Below are 24,279 nucleotides of genomic sequence, written 5' to 3'. Positions count from 1 at the left end.
TGTGTCCCTACTAAAATTAGAAGTGGGAATTCCCTTCGCGACATCATCCGCCATTTTCTTTCGGCGTTGCAAACTCCGCGCGTGATTCCCTTTGGAAAATGGACAAAACAAATGGTAGGCGTACTTTTTTTCAGAAAAAGGGACACCAGCACGTGACATATTAGAACGAGGAATGTTCCCCAGTGCAATAACACCCGTGTTCGTTGCTATTTTTCTAGGCTAATAACCCACAACAGATACACATGTCCGGGTACGATTAAGGAAAACAACGCACCTAATATCCATGCGTTGTTTGTTTGCTTGCTACCACGTAAGCGTGCGGGTGGAATCCTTATGTTGACGCATGTTCGCGGTATTTCTGGTCTGCCTAAATATAAAAACACGTTTGGGGGATTCCGTGACCTGTCCGGGTCTGTGACACAGAATCGACAACAATAGTAACCATAAGTGAATGTTTTCAATTTGTTGTAACACTTTAGTTTCTTCATGTTGACTGTTTATAAGTCCCTATCGTTGTGAAATGACCTTCTCCCAACACACCTTAGACCTGCATTATGTAGCTAATATGGTTTTGATGTAATTTCAATACTGACACGTTTGTGCACAATGAAATGTTTCAGAAAAAATAAACAATTACATTAATAGAGGTTCTAAATGTATCAAGTGTTTACAAGCAGTTTAAAAATAACTTAATAACTCGGGGGCGGTGGGGTAGCCTATGGTTAAAGCTTTGGCTTGTCATGCCGAAGACCCGGGTTTGATTCCCCACATGGATACAATGTGTGAAGTCCATTTTCTGGATTCCCCCACCGTGATAATGCTGGAATATTGCTAAAAGTGGTGTAAAACCATACTCACTCACTCACTCACTCACTTAATATATAACACATTTTAGTTAGGACAGTTGAAATAATATCTGTTGTGCAATTCTGATTTGGTCCCCTGGAGGAGGAAATACCCATGTTAATCATGCATTATTTATAGACGATGACTAAAGCCAGAATGCACCCTTTGTACTGAAGGGGATTTGGTAGGCTTCATAGCTTTCACTTCCCATATTTGATGAAGATCAGAGAAACTTGGTGTATGGTCTCTTGTGAAAATGAACTTTAATCAGTTAAAGATTGATGCCAGAAAAGACACCATATATTATGTATATTCTAGAACCTCAGTATGTACATTTTAGGCAAATGACAGTATCAAATGACAACTGGTTAATGTACTGTAGGAAGTGAAATGTTACATTGATCATGTTGATGTCCTCAAACATCTGTCTTCATCTACCTTACTGACGGCCATAACCAGTGTCCATGGTATATGTAAAGAAGTGTAGTACCCTGAAATAAACATATTCTTTAACTACCCTTTGGACTTGATCTGTATGCCCTCGTATTCTGTGAAGCTGATGACTTACTTGAAGGTCCTTTGGCAAATATCATCCCTTTAACTTGTTTGGTTTGATGACTATTTACCTGATGATAACACCAAACGGTGATATTACTCAAACGTATGTAACCCAGACTGCAATGCCACTGGTGCTGCCTACCTTTAGAATACAGTACCACAAACTTTTCAAACATGTGATCATACCCTATGACGTAATTTGTTGTATTTTGTTGCCAGTCACACCAGCGAAACAATGCCTTGTGACGTCAGGGGTCATCGAGTGTTCATAAGTTCCTCCCAGTGATCTATCATCTCTACACGAAATGTCATTGAATACGCCAAGCGCTGTGGAGAGTTTTGAATATTTGTTTACTGAATATAGCCTGCGGCAGCACATTTTACAGCAAGCACTAGTTTACGAAAGCACTTTTATTTTTTATATATTTTTTATTTCGTTTTTCTCGTAATTCAAGTGGCTAAAAGGGTTATAAATGGGAACTAATACACATATATTATTTTTTCGGTGCATTAATTTTCATTATTATGCACAAGAATGTAGTTTGTTATTGATATTTAATTGGTGCTAACAAATCCAAATGTCGCCAGTGTTAGGGTAGGTTACCCCGAACTCTATCCTTAGCCCTTGGATCCCCTTTACGATCAATCACCCCTTTACGATCATTAGGGTTAGGTACTCGTTTAGTGGCTATTATAGATTATATAGATTATATAGCGGCTCCTTATATTCTTCCCACAAAAACGTTGAGTAAAAAGGATGAAATGGTTTTGTGTCGAATATTTTGGCTACTGGAAACTGTTCTGAAACATTCACACAAGCCACTTTCACCGGCTACATTTTTCAGTACTGATTCAAAATCAAACTCACCATTGTGTCGTCACTAGTCATGCTTATTCCTCCATCGTTCCTAACTATTATCCACATCATCCTTACAGTGTTCCCTACCACACTTTTCTGTCACAAAAGTCACCCGACGAATGATTAAATACCATATCATTCATGCGCACTTGCGAGTTGGACGTCTGATGCCTGGAGCCGTTTTCAGTTCGTGGCATATCGGCTCATTCCTCACCACCCGGTATCTTGTAGATTAAGGAATGTGACGAGTGTGCCAAATGGCATCGGGATCATTCGTAAGTGTCCGTAGACTAAAGTCACGAGACACCATGCCTACCCGTAACCTTCCTAAGTGTCCGTCACCTATTCGACCCTTTTCGTTCAGTTCCGTAACGTCATAGGCATGACTAGGTAAATTTGCACTAAGTTTAACAGTGTGAACGTAGCTCAGTCGGTTAGCTGTCGGGCTAACAATCCGAAGGTCGCGGGTTGGCGTCCGACGGATTCTCACTGAAACTGGTTGCTTGTCTTGTGACATGTGACCCACGGCAGAGATCATCCTCACGAGAAGTTGTGGTACTGTATTCTAAAGGTGCTCACCAAAAGTGTAGACGTTTAACAAGGATGCCAAGTTATAGGGCTGGCTAAAAAGATGGGAAGAAATATTAATGATTATCGATATGAAATTGTTCTCATCAATAATAATTTATATAAACCATTGTGATGAAATAAAGTTTAGTTTTATCAAAACAGACCTGTTATTGTCAATAATGTCAATTGTCGAAGATGAAAAGGAACTGTTTTTTGTTATACATCTATCTCAAATGTCCATAAAGTAATCCATGCACATATGTGTCACTGCTCACCTGTGGCATGACATATGTTGATTTCTTTCGGGACTTTCTTGCATATTAGCTAAAGTTACTTCTCAGATATTTATCAATAATTGGCCAATATTTAGGTAGTGATCTCTAATCTATGGATAGCCAGCCCTACCTATTTCTGTCCCCAACTCATCATTGATAATTCCAATACTAGTACAGGTGTACCAGTGGTTCAGGCATTGTCTCTTCCTGCTGATGACACAGGTTCCATTCCCCGAGACTGTGTTCAAAATAAAAAATTGCTACAGATTTTAGAAGCTGCAGGGCCTAACTAAACTCTTCAGGGCCTCATTTATGAAAAACTGCAGCTGATTGTGACAAATAAATAAACACATACATTTACCAGGTAATGGTTCTGTTTCAACCAGGTAATGGTTGATTAAAATAATGAAGTAATATTAGTCTAACTTAACAAGGAGAAACAGTGAGTGCATTGGCTGACTGTTTCTCTCTGATATCTTCATGAAATTCCAATGCTTCTTGTAATTTCAGAGAACCACCTCCATGTGTCATGGTACGACAGTGCCTGGATACCTCTCCTCAACCAGTCTAATGTCCTTGACTACTTCTCTGAACGGAGCAATCCATTCTACGACCGCACATGCAACAACGAGATCATCAAGATGCAGCGACTTGGTGTCGAACATCTCAGGTAGAGTTTCAACCTTGACGCTTGATAATCACTCTCAATATCTGGATACTTAATAAATTAAAGCTGATAGCCAGACATGTAGTAGCCTGATATGCAATACACTCAGACAACATGGTGTTCTGTCCTACTCAGACATGGTGTTCTCTCCTATTCAGATATGGTGTTCTCTCCTACTCAGACATGGTGTTCTCTCCTATTCAGATATGGTGTTCTCTCCTACTCAGACATGGTGTTCTCTCCTACTCAGACATGGTGTTCTCTCCTACATGGACATTGTGTTTTGTCCTACTATGACATAGTGTTCTGTCCTACTTGGACATGGTGTTCTGTCCTACTCAGTCATGGTGTTCTCTCCTACTCAGACATGGTGTTCTGTCCTCAGACAACCTGGTGCTCTATCCTACTCAGTTCATAAAAAAAGAATATTCTGCATACAAATTTAATTGGCAGAAAAGTTAGAATCCCAAATTTGATTTCCCTTATGCGGATTCTTTCAGTGATTGATAGAGAAAGAGGCCATAATAACAGAAGGTAACATTCTTGTAACTGACTGTGTTGTGGTCATTGATAACAGCATTAATATTCTGTTGCAGCAATATGACTGGACTGGAGTACATCCTACTGCATGTACAGGAACCTATCCTGTATGTCATTAGGAAGCAGTTCCGGCAGTCACCCACACAAGGTCAGTACTACTCTTAAATGCTTTGGATCCCTTTCTAACCCCTTCACCTCTTTTCTAGCCTTGATGATTTTCTTAACATCCCCACCAAAATTTCACTGCCAAAACATCAGATCTGCCCTCAACCTCTCTGTCCACCTTCCTGAACCTCACTGTCCACCTTCCTTGACTCTTTTAACCTCTCTGTCCACCTTCCTTAACTCCCATAACCTCTCTGCCCACATTCCTTAATCTCTCTGTCCACCTTCCTTAACCTCACCGTCCACCTTCCTTGACTCTTTTAACCTCTCTGTCCACCTTCCTTAACTCCCATAACCTCTCTGCCCACATTCCTTAACCTCACCGTCCACCTTCCTTGACACCTTTAACCTCTCTGTCTACCTTCCTTAACTCCCATAACCTCTCTGCCCACATTCCTTAACCTCACCGTCCACCTTCCTTGACTCCTTTAACCTCTCTGTCCACCTTCCTTAACTCCCATAACCTCTCTGCCCACATTCCTTAACCTCACTGTCCACCTTCCTTAACTCCCTTTACCTCTCTTTCCACCTTCCTTAACCTCTCTGTCCACCTTCCTTGACTCCCTTAATCTCTCTGCCCACCTTCCTTAACCTCACTGTCTACCTTCCTTAACTCCCTTTACCTCTCTTTCCACCTTCCTCAACCTTACTGTTCACCTTCCTTGACTCACTTAACCTCTCTGCCCACCTTCCTTAACCTCACTGTCCACCTTCCTGAACCTCACTGTTCACCTTCCTTGACTCCCTTAACCTTACTGTCCACCTTCCTTGACTCCCTTAACCTCTCTGCCCACCTTCCTTGACTCCCTTAACCTCTCTGCCCACCTTCCTTAACCTCACTGTCCACCTTCCTTAACCTCACTGTTCACCTTCCTTGACTCCCTTAACCTCTCTGTCCACCTTCCTTAACCTCACAGTCCACCTTCCTTAACTCCCTTTACCTCTCTTTCCACCTTCCTTAACCTCTCTGTCCACCTTTCTTGATTCCCTTAATCTCTCTGTCCACCTTCCTTGACCTCATCATCAACCTTCCTTGACTCCCTTAACCTCTCTGTCCACATTCCTTGACTCCCTTAACCTCTCTGCCCACCTTCCTTAACCTCACTGTCCACCTTCCTTAACCTCACTGTTCACCTTCCTTGACTCCCTAAACCTCTCTGTCCACCTTCCTTAACCTCTCTGGCCACCTTCCTTAACCTCACTGTTCACCTTCCTTGACTCCTTTAACCTCTCTGTCCACCTTCCTCCACCTCCATTTAAACCTCTCAACTTAATGCAGTTATTTACAAACACAACTAACCCATGTATTTCCTACTACTTGCCAGCATTTGTTTTCTGTGCCACGCTACTTGATGTCCCATGTGTTGTTCTAGTGAGCCCACTGGCCATGTACTACATCATTGGAGGGATTGTGTACCAGGCACCGGACCTCGGCTCTGTCGTAAACTCCAGATTGGTATGTAAAGAGCTTACATAGTGTTTCTCCTCTCCACTTACCTGTGTTGCAGTAACCACCCCAATTACACTAAGTTCACTCTTCAATGTAATGGAGAATGTTGTGAACTGTTCTGTGATTGTTACCCACAATGCCTAGGGAGGTGACATGGCCTAGTGTTTGCTAGTCACCAAATGTTGTATTTCTTTTGTAAATTTAGAAAAGAAATAAGTATTTTTAATAGGGGGCGATGTTTGTTCAGGTACCCTGTAACTGTTTTGACAACATCACTAATGATCTAGGTACCGGGTTCGTCTGTATTATAGGATAGCGGAGTGGTTTGCACGTCTTGCCAAAAACCTGGGTTCAATTACCCACATGGGTACAAAGTGTGAAGCCCATTTCTGGTGTCCGCTGCCATGATATGGCAGGAATGCTAAAAGCGGTGTTACGCCATATTCAATCACTGTATTATCATGCATATTAAATACACCACTGCTTTGCTAAATCCGAAATAAACATGACAGTGTTACTTATGTGAGTATCAGTACACACATAAGTAAATTTACTCACTATATGCAAATGGGTCATGTGAACACATTTGCTCATGTAGCAACAATACATCAGGTGTATATCTACATGAGCAACACAAATCTTGCAAAAGTATTTTTGCACATGAGTATATTTACATGCCATGTATTTTGTGTGTGTGATCAGCCAAACACTTTAGTAACAGGTTTGCTTATTTGCTTATGGTCTGTGAATCATGATTATGCCTCAGTGCCAGAAGAGAGGTGGCTTTTACCTTCAGTAGAACATGATCAGCATGATATACATTGTTATTGAGCAGCGGAATTCGCAGCAAATAATATTCAGCATGTTGCTCCCCCAAACCCCCATTTCATTTTGATTAATTTTATCTCTATTTTTTGGTATTTGCCTGCAGTTAACATGTTCAGCTTCAGTTATTTCACTGACAGACATGTTTCCATCCATAAAAGACACATAAATCAGTTACTACTTTTTTCTTGAAGAACATCTGAATCGTGTTATGTCAGAATATTAAAGCCATATTTTCCACATGTGTTTATGTAGGAACAAAGTTATGAGCTAAGTCATTGTGCAAAGACACTACAATCTGAAACTCATCATCTTTCCACTGTACATCTTTCCTATCCTCTAAATCCTCATCGGCACATCTGCGGCGGTAGGGTAGACTAGTGGTTAAAGTGTTGGCTCGTCATGCAGAAGACCCGGGTTCAATTTCCAACTTGAGTACAACTTATGAAGGCCATTTTCCTGTGTCCCCAGCCCTGATATTGCGGGAGTATTGCTAAAACCATTCTCACTTACTATGCACATCTAGCACAGATTATGAAATACAACATATACTGTTTTCACACTAGTGGCAATTCAACAGACACATCAAGTCACTTCTGGAGACATCTCCACCTTCCCTTCACCCGGTCGAATGGTCATCCTAGCTCAGCTTAGCCTGTAGTTGAATTGTTTTGGGACAGATCAGATCTGGGTGTAATCTAATAGGAGGCATCTGCCACTCATGTAACAGGCATCTTGAATTCCTTGTCTGAGCACCATATACTCTTGACCATTCCACATATACAGTGGTCCCTTGACTTAACACTCCTCGATGTACCGCAGGGTAAACCATGGCACCCAAAAATGCATGAAGAATTTTCCCCTAAAAGCGTGTTTAAGCGCGTTAAAGCAAATAAAGTTACAAATAAACTGATTAGATTTAATTCCAAGTCGATGTACACGTGTGTATTTGTAAAACAATTATGTTCATTGTATCCGGCTGCATGTGATCGAAACCATTCTGCCTTTTGTTCCGTTTGTGAAAAAACATATCGTCCACAGATCTGGCATTAAACTCACATAAAATTAAATCACAGCAACGATTTAATACTCATCTCAGCTTGTTGTTATTAGTAACATGTGAGATGTCTTCGAACTTCAAACCTGGCCGCGCGTAATGCAATAACAACAATCGAAACAATGGCTTCCAGTATTTAATCCGGACTTGAGTAACCGTGAGAGACCTATAAAAAACATTGGAACTTCATTGTTTAAATAGCGTAATTACGAAGGGTATAAAATAAATCTTAGTTCATTAGTCTTTACCATTTCAATCATGGCAACCACTGCGAGTAAATCTAAGCGACAGGCGTAAAGACAAGTTGGAGATTGTGAGGAGATCGGGGGATTGCAGAAGAAGCGAAATAAAGGGGCAACGGACTCTACACTGGATGCAGCGCTGTTTGTCATCGATGCTGTACAAAAGTTCCGCGACTATGCTAAGGAGAACAGCATCGATGTATCCCAAAGGACAGCCATGATGTGGAACGCGTGCGATGACGACCTGCCGATTGCCGAACTTCTCAACGACCAAGAGTTTGTTGCCGCAGCAACGCCCGTCGAAATCATCGACGATGAAGAGGAAGAGGAAAACAGCGACAGTGCAAACAGTGTTCAGCAAATGGCACCCTCCCTTCGAGATGCTATTAATGGGGCCGAGCTTTTATTGCGGCACTTAGAAAAAAGTGACAAATACGAACAGCTACACGTGATGCAAGTCCGCTGCATACTGTCACAACTGAGAACCGAGGAACGTGACAGTCAGAAACAATTGAAAATTAGTGACTTTTTTAGTAAATAGAAATGTGTTCATGCATTACGTCATGTACACGCACCAGTTGCATGGTATGAGTGCAATTTTCCCTTTGCATAATTATCATTATTAACAGAATTAATATATCTCTTATCCACTCAAATCTACGTTTGTGTTTGTGTTTGATTGTTGTAAATCGCTCAAATAACCGTGTAAAAATATAACAACACTTATTTAGATTCTACATGTATAACATCCAGTCGTCAAATAATACAGACTACTTTGATTAACTTACACAAAGTATTTCTATCAGTTTGAATCATCGTCCACGATCAGTGTTACATACATCTACATGTCCAATGCCACCGTGAAATAATTGCGCCACTGTTCCATTCACTACCATCATTACGTAATGTGAACCTCAGCAAGGAATATCTGTACAACGCTCTGTCCTAGAATGCGGGGTCGGTTTCTTGGACCCCGATGACAGCGGTATATCGAGGGACCACTGTATATCAGTAAAGGGATAAACAGCTGGCAGGATTATGGAGTACCATAGCCTTGCCTGTTCAGACAGTCAGCATGGGCATGTGCCAAGTCCCATTGATTGCAACGCCACGACAGCATGGGCATATGCCGAGTCCCATTGATGGCACCGACACGTGCCCTTGCAGACAGTCAGCATGGGCATGTGCCGAGTCCCATTGATTGCAAAGCCACGTGCCCTTGCAGACAGACAGCATGGGCATGTGCCGAGTCCCATTGATGGCACCGACACGTGCCCCTGCAGACAGTCAGCATGGGCATGTGCCGAGTCCCATTGATGGCACCGACACGTGCCCTTGCAGACAGTCAGCATGGGCATGTGCCGAGTCCCATTGATTGCAACACCACGTGCCCTTGCAGACAGTCAGCATGGGCATGTGCCGAGTCCCATTGATTGCAACGCCACGTGCCCTTGCAGACAGTCAGCATGGGCATGTGCCGAGTCCCATCGATGGCACCGCCACAGTTTGGGAATCCCCAGATCTCTTTGTAACCATCAATGACAGCCTTTCGGTCGTTATCTTTAGTGGGACTTGTGAAGTCAACAACAGCACTGCAGACATCTTGCACAAATTCCCATACTGTAAAAGACCAGTATCACTTCAGGCATTCCTCTCACATCATGCTGGCATGCCGTGGTAGATACTGGAATACTGTTCAAAGTGGCTTTTAACCAAACTCACTCACTCACTCCCAAATTAATTTTCCTACGCCAGAATCCTTCCATCCTTCCTGAACTCAGCAGATGAAGCCGCCAATAGATGCCAAGCTTATGATCTACATCCAGATGTTCTTGAACTTTAGTTTGTTTGAAGCCCCTGGCAAAGAAAGGAAAATGTTTTTCTGGTCTTTCAAAAGTTTTCCCTGATTTGATGATCAGTAAAGCTTCCTTTAACAAAATCATTCAACAATGCACATGATCTCCTGGTCTCTGTTCATAATCATTTTGTTTCCTAGAGCACAACTCGAAAACCGTTCAAAATTTTAAACAGAAATAGGCAGATGTATCAAACAGAGCCTGAAACGGTGCCTTTTGCTGTTTGCGGATTTGAGGCATTTCTATTTTTCTCGATTTCCATGTAAACGATTTGGACTTAGTCTCAAAATGGGTGGTGAATGTTGTTTCCAGAATAATTTCACTGTCTTAGCTAAGATTTGTTTCATCAGTCAGATGAATTAATGTTGCTGTAGGTTGAAGACAGCTTCAAGAATAGCTGTTATTGCATTTGTAATTTTGGTCATAAGTCTAAGATTTATCTCGGCTAAGACATACATGTGAATAGGCTGCTTGGTTGTTAAAGTCTTAGCTTGTCCGAGGCTAGATGTCACTTTTGTGGCTACATTGTGTGAAGCCCATAGTTTGAGTCCCTTCTTCTATGACATAGTATTCTGAATTCACTGAATGTATCTGTACAACTGATGTCATAAGAATGTCCTTCTGAATGTTTATGTACTTTCTTCTTTCTCGTTTTAGCTAAATACTGTACACAATCTCCAGTCTGCATTTGAAGAAGGTAGGTATTTACAGTTTCAAATAAAATTCACAGCGTGTCCAACATGACCAATGGCTTTTCTTTCATCCCCCATATGATGCAGGGGGATCATCATCTGTTCTGTCTATCCATCCGTCCATTGGTCCATATTTTGTTTTCCGGAGCAGAACTTACATAACCTTTTCATAACCGTGAAAAATGTTTTATCCAAACTTGGTACCTGTATTAACCAGGGGCTGACATGGTGTGTTTTGCTATTGTTGGGGCCGGGGGTATTTGTCATCTTCTGCTGCCTCTTGTTGTTTCAACTATGTTCCATTCAACTCTCTACATATTAGTACTCTTAGTGGAGAAAGTAGAACATTATAACAACCTGAATTTTGTATGAGGAGCAGGTCTAGCCGCATAATCCTGAGAGGACTCAGATTTGTTCATTGCAGAAAAGGACTCAGATTTGTTCATTGCAGAAAATCAAAATATAAATATATATTCCTAATTTTTACACCAATTTTTAAAAGACGAATTTTCTTCTAATAATTACAATCTGTGATTCTGATTGGCTGACTTTCAAAATTGAATGTTATTTTTCGATAACTTTAGAAAGACTTTCAACCCTGAAGTACTTTGTCAAAGGAATTCCCCATGACCTCACTCGTCAGTGCAGCGACTTGAAACATTTGAAAGAATGTTTTACCCATGAAGATGCGGGTTTGAATAGGTCTTCAGCAACCCATGCTTGCTGTAAAAAGCGACCAACAGGATCGGGTGGTCAGGCTTCGCGACATGGTTTATACATGTCCCAAATGTGTGATGTCAGTCACTGGATTTTCTGGTCCAGACTCAATTATTTACAGACCGCTGTCATATAGCTGGAATATTTGCTGAGTTCGGTGTAAAACAATGCCTAAACATGGTATCGGGGACTCTCTCGTATGAGACAGCCCCACAAGTACAAGGGTACAACTATCAATAAATCAATGAAACATTTCAAAGAAAACAATTCTTGCAATAAGAGCAGCATGTAGTATATGATTTCTTTGTAGTCATATCTTCCAAACAGCCTTCTGTTTCAGCGCTTGTTTGCCTTTCATTTGCTTTACCTTTATCACCAGCTTACATTACTATCTTTCTTTAATTGCTAAGATCTTTCTAAAACTATTTTGAAGCGTTACTGAAATACAATTGATTATTAATACGACCTAGAAAATATTAAGGTCCCTGACATCTTTGTGAAAGGTATCTCTATATTCAAGCTATAACGTTCGTGTGACAGGGCATAGACAGTAAACAGCATGTATCCTTGCAATGCCAATTGTACCCGACTAAGATATTTTGACGATTAACGATGATTAAGTTCGTAAGTACATGAGGGCACGTGTGGCCCAGTCGTCTAAGGCGCCGTGATTCTCTTTGTAGAATTATATCCCTTAGACACACCAGAAACTATGATTGTGGGTTCGAATGCAGGTTCGCCCCGATTATGTTTCTAGGTTTGTCATCACCATACCTGTGCTCGTGGGTTTCACCGAAGTGGTTAACGTCTGAGACCTGCATCACTTCGGGCTTTCCTCCCACATTAAGCTGACACACCGCGATATAACTGGTATAATGTTAAAAGCTGCGTTAAACCCAACTCACTCACTCAATTGTAACTAAATTGTATAAGGATTGTATTTCTTTTCTGTGCATTTATCAAAGGAAAACAGTCACAAACTTAGTATAAGATCTCTCCACTAAACTATATACAATTTGTAAATGTTAAATACACAGAAAAGGAACAACAATCCTTAAAGAAAGCACAAGGTCTGAATTTGAAATATCAATATGATTTGTAGCAACAGTGAGGTCATATTTGTTCATGCCAGTAAAACAAAGTTAAACTTTATTGCTTAAAGTTAGTTCAAACTAACAGTTAGCAATGACTAGTTTGTGACAATTTAATATCTTGTAGTCAGAAATATCTGTACATAACTCACATTGAGATCATACTGTCCTCTCATCAACAGACCACCGTCTACATCTTATTATCACTAATTGTGATACATCACTTTGTAACAAGGGTCCATTTCTTTTATCAATGTATACATAGCCTCCATGACCAGCAGGGGCGGTCGGGTAGCCTAGTGGTTAAAGCACTCGCTCCTCACGCCGAAGACCAGGGTTCAATTTCCGACATGGGTACAATGTGTGAAGCCCATTTCTGGTGTCCCCTGCCGTGATATTGCTGGAATATTGCTAAAAGTGGCATAAAACCATACTCACTCACTCACTCCTTGACCAGCAATAAAAATGCACCTCAGCTTTCAGCTCACTTTGAGTGTACTTGGTAGCAACAGTGTGATGGTGTTTTTTATTAAGATATTAAAATTTGATTAACGTGTATTCTGGCCTGGAAAATTAGGAAATGCTATTAGTCTGGTCCTGGTATGTATGTGTATGTTATCTAACAGTCATGCAGGATGTGCATTGATGTCAGGAGACCACCACTCATTGTGAAACAATGGGAAGTCAAGCTGTGTCATGGCTCAAAGTAGTTGAGGACAAAACATTTTTCTGGTTGGGGTTTTCACAAGTCTAAATATTTTGGTGGTGTTTTTCAACATATGTACATTGTACTTGACTTATGATTCAAATCACAGAACTATATATATGAGTAATAATGCATGACAGTAAGGAAATAAACCCTCAAAATGTGACAGAAATAAGGAAATGCTAGCCACTGTATCACACTTCAGTAGTTAGACACCCCTGTACAACAGTATTATAGAATGTATGATGTGACACTGGTCCCTATACAACAGTATTATAGAATGCATGATGTGACACTGGTCCCTATACAACAGTATTATAGAATGCATGATGTGACACTGGTCCCTATACAACAGTATTATAGAATGCATGATGTGACACTGGTCCCTATACAACAGTATCATAGAATGCAGAATGTGACACTGGTCCCTATACAACAGTATTATAGAATGTATAATGTGACACTGGTCCCTATACAACAGTATTATAGAATGTATAATGTGACACTGGTCCCTATACAACAGTATTATAGAATGCATGATGTGACACTGGTCCCTATACAACAGTATCATAGAATGCATGATGTGACACTGGTCCCTATACAACAGTATTATAGAATGTATGATGTGACACTGGTTCCTATACAACAGTATTATAGAATGCATGATGTGACACTGGTCCCTATACAACAGTATTATAGAATGTATAATGTGACACTGGTCCCTATACAACAGTATTATAGAATGCATGATGTGACACTGGTCCCTATACAACAGTATTATAGAATGCATGATGTGACACTGGTCCCTATACAACAGTATTATAGAATGTATAATGTGACACTGGTCCCTATACAACAGTATTATAGAATGTTTGATGTGACACTGGTCCCTATACAACAGTATTATAGAATGCATGATGTGACACTGGTCCCTATACAACAGTATTATAGAATGTATAATGTGACACTGGTCCCTATACAACAGTATTATAGAATGTATAATGTGACACTGGTCCCTATACAACAGTATTATAGAATGTATAATGTGACACTGGTCCCTATACAACAGTATTATAGAATGTTTGATGTGACACTGGTCCCTATACAACAGTATTATAGAATGTTTGATGTGACACTGGTCCCTATACAACAGTATTATAGAATGCATGATGTGACACTGGTCCCTATACAACAGTATTATAGAATGTATAATGTGACACTGGTCCCTATACAACAGTATTATAGAATGCATGATGTGACACTGGTTCCTATACAACAGTATTATAGAATGCATGATGTGACACTGGTCCCTATACAACAGTATCATAGAATGTATAATGTGACACTGGTCCCTATACAACAGTATCATAGAATGTATAATGTGACACTGGTCCCTATACAACAGTATTATAGAATGTATAATGTGACACTGGTCCCTATACAACAGTATTATAGAATGTATAATGTGACACTGGCCCTTGTACAACTGACAGTTTCTCATAGAAACAAGCATGATCATACAAATAACCATGTCAATTGCCTTTACAACTTCTTAAGTTTTAAAACTATGTTATATGAAAGAAACTCAAGGTCCAGAGAGATGAAACTTAATGAATATGTGTTGGAACAGAATGTGATTTAGATTTCTTCATGGCATGGAATGGAAAGATTTAGTGTATGATTATAGAATTGAAAACATATTTTTGAATTATAGCATCATCTTTTCAGAAACTGGTTAGAATATCTAACTAAAAAGAAAGTGCACAAAGACTTATACATCTGTGTTTGTGATGACGACCATGAACACAGATATATGTTACTTGCTTTGTGTGAGATACCAGATACAACAGTAACAACACAATATCCATACACCTGCAGTACATCCATCAGTGCACATCAGTACACATACTATGCAAGTACATACTCAAGGTTTGACATATTAGGATGTATTGTTGGGGACAATGACACATGCGGTCATGGAATCAGAAGGTTGGAATGTCAGTTGAGATATGATAGTCCTGCTGCTGTATGTCTACCGTATATCGCTGTGTATAAGGTGAGTCTTTCATAGATCAAATGAGGGGCTTTCAAGGGGGGGTGGGGGTCGTTTTTTATGCAGGGTTGAAGAGTTTTGATGTTTTTCCCCCCAACACAGAAATAACTGTGAGCACGCAACACCGGAAATACCATGTCAACAAATCCGTAATGAAGTATGCAAACTAGTCATGTAATTACACTGTCTGGTTATAAAAACAGTTCATTATTTAACTGGACTTACCTTTGTAATCTATTTTATTAATTTTAATCAAAATTACATTCAATATTGTTTGTTTTATTTTCATTGGTCAAAATCGCATGTGAAGTGATCAGGAAATCACACAATTCACCGTCATTTACAGCAACCAAGGTCATATTACCGCTATTGACGCCTTGAAATGAACTTTAGTGGATCAAGAATGGATATATATATATATATATATATCATAAATGCCATACTTTGACTCGCTGAAAGTCATATTTGTTGTAGTTTGACTATTTGTCAGAGTAAGGTTTTCACTATCGGGAGTGCGGAAGCATCAGCGTGATTGGTCAAATTGTTCCATACGCAATAGCGATCAGCTGAACCGAAGTGCTTGGCTTATGGTTATTAATTTATTTCAAATATATATAGTAAAATACTACAAAAATAACATGATATTGGAAAATATTATTCAGAATGAAATAATAGTTTCAGATTCAATTCTTTCGATTATTTTATCAAACTTCTTTCAAGTTATATTATTGGGTAATTATTAACCAAATCACCGGTAGATTCTGAGAACCGTGTACAGCTGATTGCTCCTTATGGCTTAGTTTACGACCAAATACGCACCGTAATCTTAATCTCTGCATATAAAAAAAATACCTACCTGTGTATAGAGTTGCAGGGAAGTATGAAGACCTTCTCAGAGGCAGATGTCAGTCAAATAAAATGGTCCCAAATTCACTATATAATAGAGAATAGTAATATCTTAAAAGGTGTACGTTTGTAGGGGTGACTTTATACACTCACTGATACCAGCACCATTCAAAAGACTTTATGATTAGATTTAGGCAATTGCATTTAATGCAATGTTGAAATACTTCAGAATTGGAAAATTGGAATTAAAAAAACACTCCAAAGCCTTTTCCCCAATTTGCCTGCCTAGGGCGCTTAGTTTTTATCTCCTAGAAAAATTCCTAATCCAGTGTTCATGATATCAAACAGTGATGACAGACAACAGAAACTTTGTTCTTTAACAACCAATATGTTTTCCCCAGTTGGCATGTAACGTAAAAACACCGAAACAATCAGATCCACAGTTAACAGATATAACACATTGTTATGCCTCTATTAACAATATTGCATTAGTTAATCCATACCATGTGTTGAAACGATATATGTCAATGTAGACCCCCAAATCATGTGACTGACACTGACCTCGAATATTGACTCATCACATGATCAGTATTGACCTGTCACATGGTGAATACAGACCTGATAACAAGATGGTGTCTGGTACTAACATTTGATTGTTGGCAGCTAAGTCACACTAGTAAAACTGAATAGTTTAAAGGCATCATAGACTTTGATGTGAATTCTGGTATAACTAAACGAATGATTACTCCTCCGTCTAGTCAAACCACCTCCATGACCTCAGGGGTTGGGGACAAGGGTCCTTGTTATCACATACTGATCAAGAGTAATTATTTGTATAATATATACTCACCGCCAAAAGAAACGCGAGGACCATACACGCTGGTTAATATATGAAGAATTACTAATATTCAAGACATCTTAGATAATGCATAATGAACGAACCACATGTGACGTCATAGATCCATGACTTGAGATGCAGTATTTGTCTCGTGCAGGATTAGCCTGTAAAGTTTGGAAACCACATGCAGCATATTGTGATAAGAATAAAGACACGCTGTGATAACACTTGACTGTTAGTTTTGTCATTAAGTGGTACACATTGGAAACATCTCCTTTTAATGTACGTTGTTCTCTGTATGTTTCTATGGTTCACATTTCTTTTGGTGGTAAGTATATTATAAACACAGATATCCACTTACAATTCATAGGCATAAGACTATGCCTGATTCACTTTTAATCCTATATAATATAACCATGGGTCGTCGAATTTACCACCAGTTATCCACTACTTATAATCCAGGATAAGTTGATTCTGGACCTGACAATTGACCCCGTATGTCTATGTAGGAGGTCTGCCCATTGGCACGTACCATTGTGAAGAAAGGGGAAGCAGGTGGTCCACGACAAATAGTACGATGGATATGTGTGTATCTTGGCTAAGAATACTGGTATCGACTTGTCACGTAGATCTCTTAATGGTCGTATGAGCAACACTTGTGTCCATGGAGCGTAGCCAATTTCATCATGACCTGCACATGCACAACTGGCGTACACCCTCCGAACTTGTAAATGTGTCTAGGCTCGGCAGCACCATACCCGTGCTCGTGGTTTCACTGAAGTGGTTAACATCTGAGACCTATCTCACTTCGGGCTTTCCTCCAACATTAAGCTGACACGCCGTGATATAACTGGATTAATGTTAAAAGTGGAGTTAAACACCACTCACTCACTCACTGTACCTGTAACAAACCAAATATGTTGCCCCCACTTTTGTGCACTGCCTGCTTGTCTCAAACACAATTTGTGAGTTGGTTCAACTTATCTTGGTCAACCAGTAAAAGTGTTTTGCATGGTTGTAGATGCACTGGCTATGGTGGTCACTGTTTATTTAGTATTATCATATAACGGGTAGGTTTCTCGGCAGGATAAAGCCAACGGAAAAAAACGATATCCGTTGGGGTCATATGCGGATAGAGATGCAAATATCAAAGGTCAAGTAGGACTACTTTCACTGTTTATAAACAAACATGGCGTCGCCCTCGTCATTCGGTGATCGAGTCAGAATTAACCATCAGGAATCTGGATAAACTACAGGGATAATTGCTATCATTATCAAAAGAACAGTCTAATATACTGAGAATCAGTGTCTAACTGTGACGTAGCTAAGACATTTTATAAGTTTTGGCAACTTTGGAGATATAAATTTTGAAACAATTTTGCGAGGGCACAAGGCCTAGCCAAGGGGGATCAGTAGCCATATCTGTGCCTGTAGACCTCTGCGGCTTAAAACCTTCTCCACATATTAAAATAGTTGGATTGCGCTAAAATATGTTTGAATTGTTACCTTGTTTCGTTTTGTCGCTGTGTGTACATCTGACTACACTTCTTAACGTAATGACAGGACAGACCGACTGTCAACAACGTCTGACCGTGGTCGTGACGTCTCATAGACTAGGGTTAGAGTAGCTTCCCTTTGACAAAGGGCAGTTACTCTAGCGGACAGACCGATGGATTGCCGTGAAAGGCAATTAAAAACAACTGTTGTTTTGCGTATAAGTTGCTTCGCCACTGTATAAGAAACAGTTTTTAGTTGGAACTATATTGGCTACTGTCACTGTCCGACTAACACATCACTTACCCTGTGACAGATGAAATATTAATGCGCGCATTCCAGGAAAACTCGCAATGTTTCGGTAATGTTTGTGAGAGAGGGAAAGCGATTTTGAAGCACAGAATTAAAGAATGACATTATATGATAAAGAGGTTATCACGCTTGTGTGTTTGGGGATGGTAAATATCCTGTATTAGGAATAAACACTATGTATTTAGCTCGCCAAGCCTCGCTTAATACAATGTTTATTCCTAATGCAGGATATTTACCATCCCCAAACACACTCGTGTGATAACCTCTATTTACGTAAACACATACTACCCATAAACAAGTATCTACACTTATGTAATATGCATATTCATATCAAAAGTATTGTTTTGTCTATACATAAACTAAAACATACACTTGATGGACAATGTACTGAGTTAATAATGAGCCTGAGCTCATACCACACGTGGGGACCATGCTGTGTCAAGTATCTACCATGTCTACGTTACTAGCTGTCTGCAGAAAAAGTAATAATATATACAGTACATGCAGACATAACAGTAAGAATAAATGTAACTCAGCTCTCTATATAATATTTTTCATCATATACACAAGAGCTGAGCATGGTGAAATAACGCTTTAAGATGTCTTCCATTCATTCATTCAGTTGTTCATGCTTAACCTTACCGCTTGTATCACGAATGAGCTTGGGTAAATTAACGTACAAGATTGGTAAGATAATTAATTTCAAGTGTTCTTACAGGAAATATGACGGTCCTGTAAAGTAATGAAATGATGTAGTGTACTACACTGTAAGATTGGGATGCAATAGTTCCCCTGTCCTGTCCATTTCATACATTTGTGCATACTGGATGCACATTTCTGTCGGGAAAGACTTCCGCCTATATCCCCCTCCAAATGTTATATATGTATGCATTGCCGCTCAATCCTTTCAAATCATATATAGTTTTAAGTATAAATCCCTGGTACTTTTTGTTTAATGTTATTACATGTTATAATGAATTGATGATAATTATTTGGTTCTTTCAAGCAATGGAAATAAAACTATACATTTGTTACTGCCTCAGTATCACAAATGTAGCTGATGTTTACAGGATTACATGGCTAACAATGAAACTTACAAAGTCAATGCTTTGTTGTGAATCGAGGAAATATTGATGGATTGTGACCATGTTTGTTGCTGGCTGTTTTTGAGACAGGTCATGTTTGAGATTGAACAGCTTTGTAACAAGGTCAAAGGTTACATGACAATGGCTAAAAATCTGGTCTTCGACATATATCAAACATTAATGGATTTAAGCATGTTTAGTAAATTTGTATTTATAAATCATCATCATTTTGTCATTGATCTGTTGGCATCAATATTTACCAAAAAATAATTTCACAACATTATCTAAGAAACAAGAAAATATTAAGGATAATGGCTGTAAGTAGATTCAAGAAACCAGGTAGAAATGGCTGAAATTTTGAAGCATAATGGCTGTAACTAGATTAATGTTTGTTCACATCATCAATGTTGAGACATCATTAACCAAATGATCCTGTTGTTTTCCAGCACAGTCCTTCTCCAAGTACAATCCATCCAAAGGTTACTGGTGGGAGTTCAAGGACAAGGAAGAGAAAGGTCAGTAGACTTAAACCAGGCTACGTCAGTCAGTACCGTCACCACGGGACATCAGTTAGTACCGTCACCACGGGACATCAGTTAGTACCATCACCACGGTACATCAGTCAGTACCGTCACCACGGTACATCAGTTAGTACCGTCACCACGGTACATCAGTAAGTACTATCACCACAATCTTACATGTGGACAATGTTCTAGTATATGTCTCATTCCATACAATGTTCTAGCATATGTCACATGTGGATGATGATCTTGTATATGTCACATGTGGACAATGTTCTAGCGTATGTCACATGTGGATGATGTTCTAGCGTATGTCACTAGTGGATGATGCTCTAGTATATGTCACATGTGGACAATGTCCAAGTGTATGTCTCATGTGGATGATGTTCTAGTGTATGTCACATGTGGACAATGTTCTAGTATATGTCACATGTGGACAATGTCCAAGTGTATGTCTCATGTGGATGATGTTCTAGTGTATGTCACATGTGGACAATGTTCTAGTATATGTCACATGTGGACAATGTTCTAGCCTATGTCACATGTGGATGATGTTCTAGTGTATGTCACAAGTGGATGATGTTCTAGTATATGTCACATGTGGACAATGTCCTAGCATATGTCAAATGTGGATGATGTTCTAACGTATGTCTCATGTGGACAATGTTCTAGTGTATGTCACATGTGGACCATGTTCTAGTGCATGTCACATGTGGACAATGTTCTAGTGCATGTCACATGTGGACAATGTTCTAGTATATGTCACATGTGGACAATGTCCTAGCATATGTTAAATGTGGATGATGTTCTAACGTATGTCACATGTGGACAATGTTCTAGTGTATGTCACATGTGGACCATGTTCTAGTGCATGTCACATGTGGACAATGTTCTAGTGCATGTCACATGTGGACAATGTTCTAGTGTATGTCTCATGTGGACCATGTTCTAGTGTATGTCACATGTGGACCATGTTCTAGTGTATGTCACATGTGGACAATGTTCTAGTGCATGTCACATGTGGACAATGTTCTAGTGCATGTCACATGTGGACAATGTTCTAGTGTATGTCTCATGTGGACCATGTTCTAGTGTATGTCACATGTGGACCATGTTCTAGTGCATGTCACATGTTGACAATGTTCTAGTGCATGTCACATGTGGACAATGTTCTAGTGTATGTCACATGTGGCCAATGTTATTGTGTATGTCACATGTGGACAATGTTCTAGTATATGTCACATGTGGACAATGTCCTAGCATATGTTAAATGTGGATGATGTTCTAACGTATGTCACATGTGGACAATGTTCTAGTGTATATCACATGTGGACCATGTTCTAGTGCATGTCACATGTGGACAATGTTCTAGTGCATGTCACATGTGGACAATGTTCTAGTGTATGTCTCATGTGGACCATGTTCTAGTGTATGTCACATGTGGACCATGTTCTAGTGTATGTCACATGTGGACAATGTTCTAGTGCATGTCACATGTGGACAATGTTCTAGTGCATGTCACATGTGGACAATGTTCTAGTGCATGTCTCATGTGGACCATGTTCTAGTGTATGTCACATGTGGACCATGTTCTAGTGCATGTCACATGTTGACAATGTTCTAGTGCATGTCACATGTGGACAATGTTCTAGTGTATGTCACATGTGGCCAATGTTATTGTGTATGTCACATGTGGACAATGTTCTAGTGTATGTCACATGTGGACCATGTTCTAGTATGTCACACGTTGCAGACAAACCTGAAGGGAAGGAGAAGAGGAAGCGTGAGGAACCGAGCTCAATGTTTCAGCGCCAGAGAGTGGACCTGCTGCTTGGAGAGTTGGGCAAGAAGTATCCACCCCAATTTGTGGCCCCCAGTCATCCAGAAAACAAAGGTAGGTGTAGTGCCTTTTAAACATTCATCCAGTCAAGTCCATGATTAAACTTCTACTATATTCTACAATTGTTATTATGGTTACCATAAATGTTAAAACATGGCTCTTATTGCGGTGTATCTGCCGTCCTAACTGCTAAATATAATTAGAATTATCTCATCTTGTCATCAGCCTTTCTCTACTTGGACTCACTTGATGCTGTTAGTAGACTGACACTAAATCAACAGCTCTCCTTTTTCCATGGTAACAAAGTTAGATGTTACGAAACTTCAAATATATGCACAAGGTTTCAGATCATTGACTTAATGTCATCCAAAATGTCCAACAGATTTTTTTCAAAATGGTAATGATCTTGAAGAATGTCATTAAAATTTTAGAAATCATGAAAATGTCCTATAAATGCCCTCTGTCTCTACCAAAATGACCAACAGAGCAAATTGTAGTTCCAGGCATTTTGTTTTATATGTAGGGTTTCATTTTAACTTCATTTCATTTGTCAAGTTGACTATATGGTTGTGAGGGTGAGATGAATATGCATTGGGTGAAGTCAAGGTGTTCTTGAGGTGCAAGTAAGTCTTTCAACCACGGTGGACTAGCTTTGAAACCATGTGTGGCTCTGTGTTTCAGAGGAAGCTGCCAAGCCAGAGGTGAAGCAGGAGGTGAAGCAGGAAAAGGCCGAGGACAAGAACAGCTCGTCATCCCCAGCCACCAATGCTGCCATGAAGCCTCCCCCAGAGAAGAAGGCAAAGATGATGCGATGATGATCAGTGCGGCTTGTCCTAGTGGACAAAGTTTAGGTGAAGGCCATGGTTTATTTGGCTGGATGGACACAGTTGAGGTGGAGGTCAGTGTGGCTTGACCTAGTGGACACAGTTGAGGTGGAGGTCAGTGTGGCTTGACCTAGTGGACACATTTGAGGTGGAGGTCAGTGTGACTTGACCTAGTGGGCATAGATGAGGTGAAGGTCAGTGTGACTTGAGCTAGTGAACACAGTTGAGGGGAAAGTCAGTGTGGCTTGATCTAGTGGACACAGTTGAGGTGAAGGTCAGTGTGACTTGACCTAGTGGACACAGTTGAGGTGGAGGTCAGCATGAATTGACCTAGTGGGCATAGATGAGGTAAAGGTCAGTGTGACTTGACCTAGTGGACACAGATGAGGTGGAGGTCAGTGTGACTTGACCTAGTGGACACAGTTGAGGTGGAGGTCAGCATGAATTGACCTAGTGGGCAAAGATGAGGTAAAGGTCAGTGTGACTTGACCTAGTGGACACAGTTGAGGTGGAGGTCAGCGTGACTTGACCTAGTGGGCACAGATGAGGTGAAGGTCAGAGTGAGTTGACTTAGTGGACACAGTTCAGGGGAAGGTCAGTGTGACTTGACCTAGTGGACACAGTTGAGGTGAAGATCTGTTTGTCTTGACCTCCTGGACACAATAATTGTTACTAGTTGGCAGATAGATTGGAGAATGGCAGGAACACCTCGGTAGCAGGAGATGTACATGGAATTAAAGTAGTATATCTGCAGAATATATGTTGCGAGTGGTATAAAGATAAGGTGTTACTCCTGGGTTACTTAACACTGAAAAGCAAATTCAGTTCCAATCATTGACACAGCGTTGAATAAACAATTGAGAAAGTTTACTCTTAGGTTAATGTCTCATGTAATAAGGTAGTTTGATTATATTGATATCCATCTTGTTACTGGAGAATCTGTGTTGTATGTTTACATTCTTATCACCGTCATGTCATTGCTGTATATAGACTCAGTAATAAAACTGATGCCACATACACTACTGTCTCATTGCCAATGACTGGGAAAAATATTGTCTGGATCAAATCAACTTTCAAACAGTTCATATGTAAGTACAGGTTGGGTGAAACATATTTCATTACTTGCCAACCAGACTTGATGTCAGGCCAAGCTGTTCGAGGGGAGGGAAAGATTACAATGGACACAAAAGCAGCAATTTATGGGACACTCTGTACATGCCAAAATAAGTGGCTACCTGTCCCCTGTATCTACACGGAGGAGGAGGAGGAGGAGGGAGTCAGTGTGTGTGACATGGGTCATCTTGTATCCGCCACCCCGCACAGTTTGCAGCACTGGTCATACAGCTGCAA

At 40.1% G+C, this 24,279-nt stretch overlaps 1 protein-coding gene across 2 annotated transcripts; it reads left to right on the top strand.

The window, feature by feature from the left end:
- The first annotated feature begins 30 nt into the window (after nt 1-30).
- Nucleotides 31-23,937, top strand: LOC139442304 (mediator of RNA polymerase II transcription subunit 6-like). 2 transcript variants are annotated; one of them, XM_071223095.1, is made up of 8 exons: nt 31-114; nt 3,619-3,778; nt 4,372-4,463; nt 5,854-5,936; nt 10,568-10,607; nt 20,191-20,259; nt 22,019-22,159; nt 22,787-23,937. In XM_071223095.1, exons 1-8 carry the CDS (start codon nt 99-101, stop codon nt 22,918-22,920), a joined length of 735 nt encoding a protein of 244 aa, XP_071079196.1. In that variant the 5' UTR covers nt 31-98; the 3' UTR covers nt 22,921-23,937. The 2 variants fall into 2 exon arrangements, with proteins under 2 accessions (XP_071079196.1, XP_071079195.1); XM_071223094.1 differs by lacking the exon at nt 31-114 and having other exon boundaries at nt 3,600-3,778.
- The last annotated feature ends 342 nt before the right edge of the window (nt 23,938-24,279 follow it).

This window comes from Haliotis cracherodii, unplaced genomic scaffold (assembly GCF_022045235.1).
Source record: "Haliotis cracherodii isolate W230 unplaced genomic scaffold, xgHalCrac1.p SCAF_5, whole genome shotgun sequence".
Taxonomy (NCBI): Eukaryota; Metazoa; Mollusca; class Gastropoda; order Lepetellida; family Haliotidae; genus Haliotis; species Haliotis cracherodii.
The sequence above is the reverse complement of the archived record's forward strand: the minus strand, read 5'-3'. Positions and strand labels throughout refer to the sequence as shown.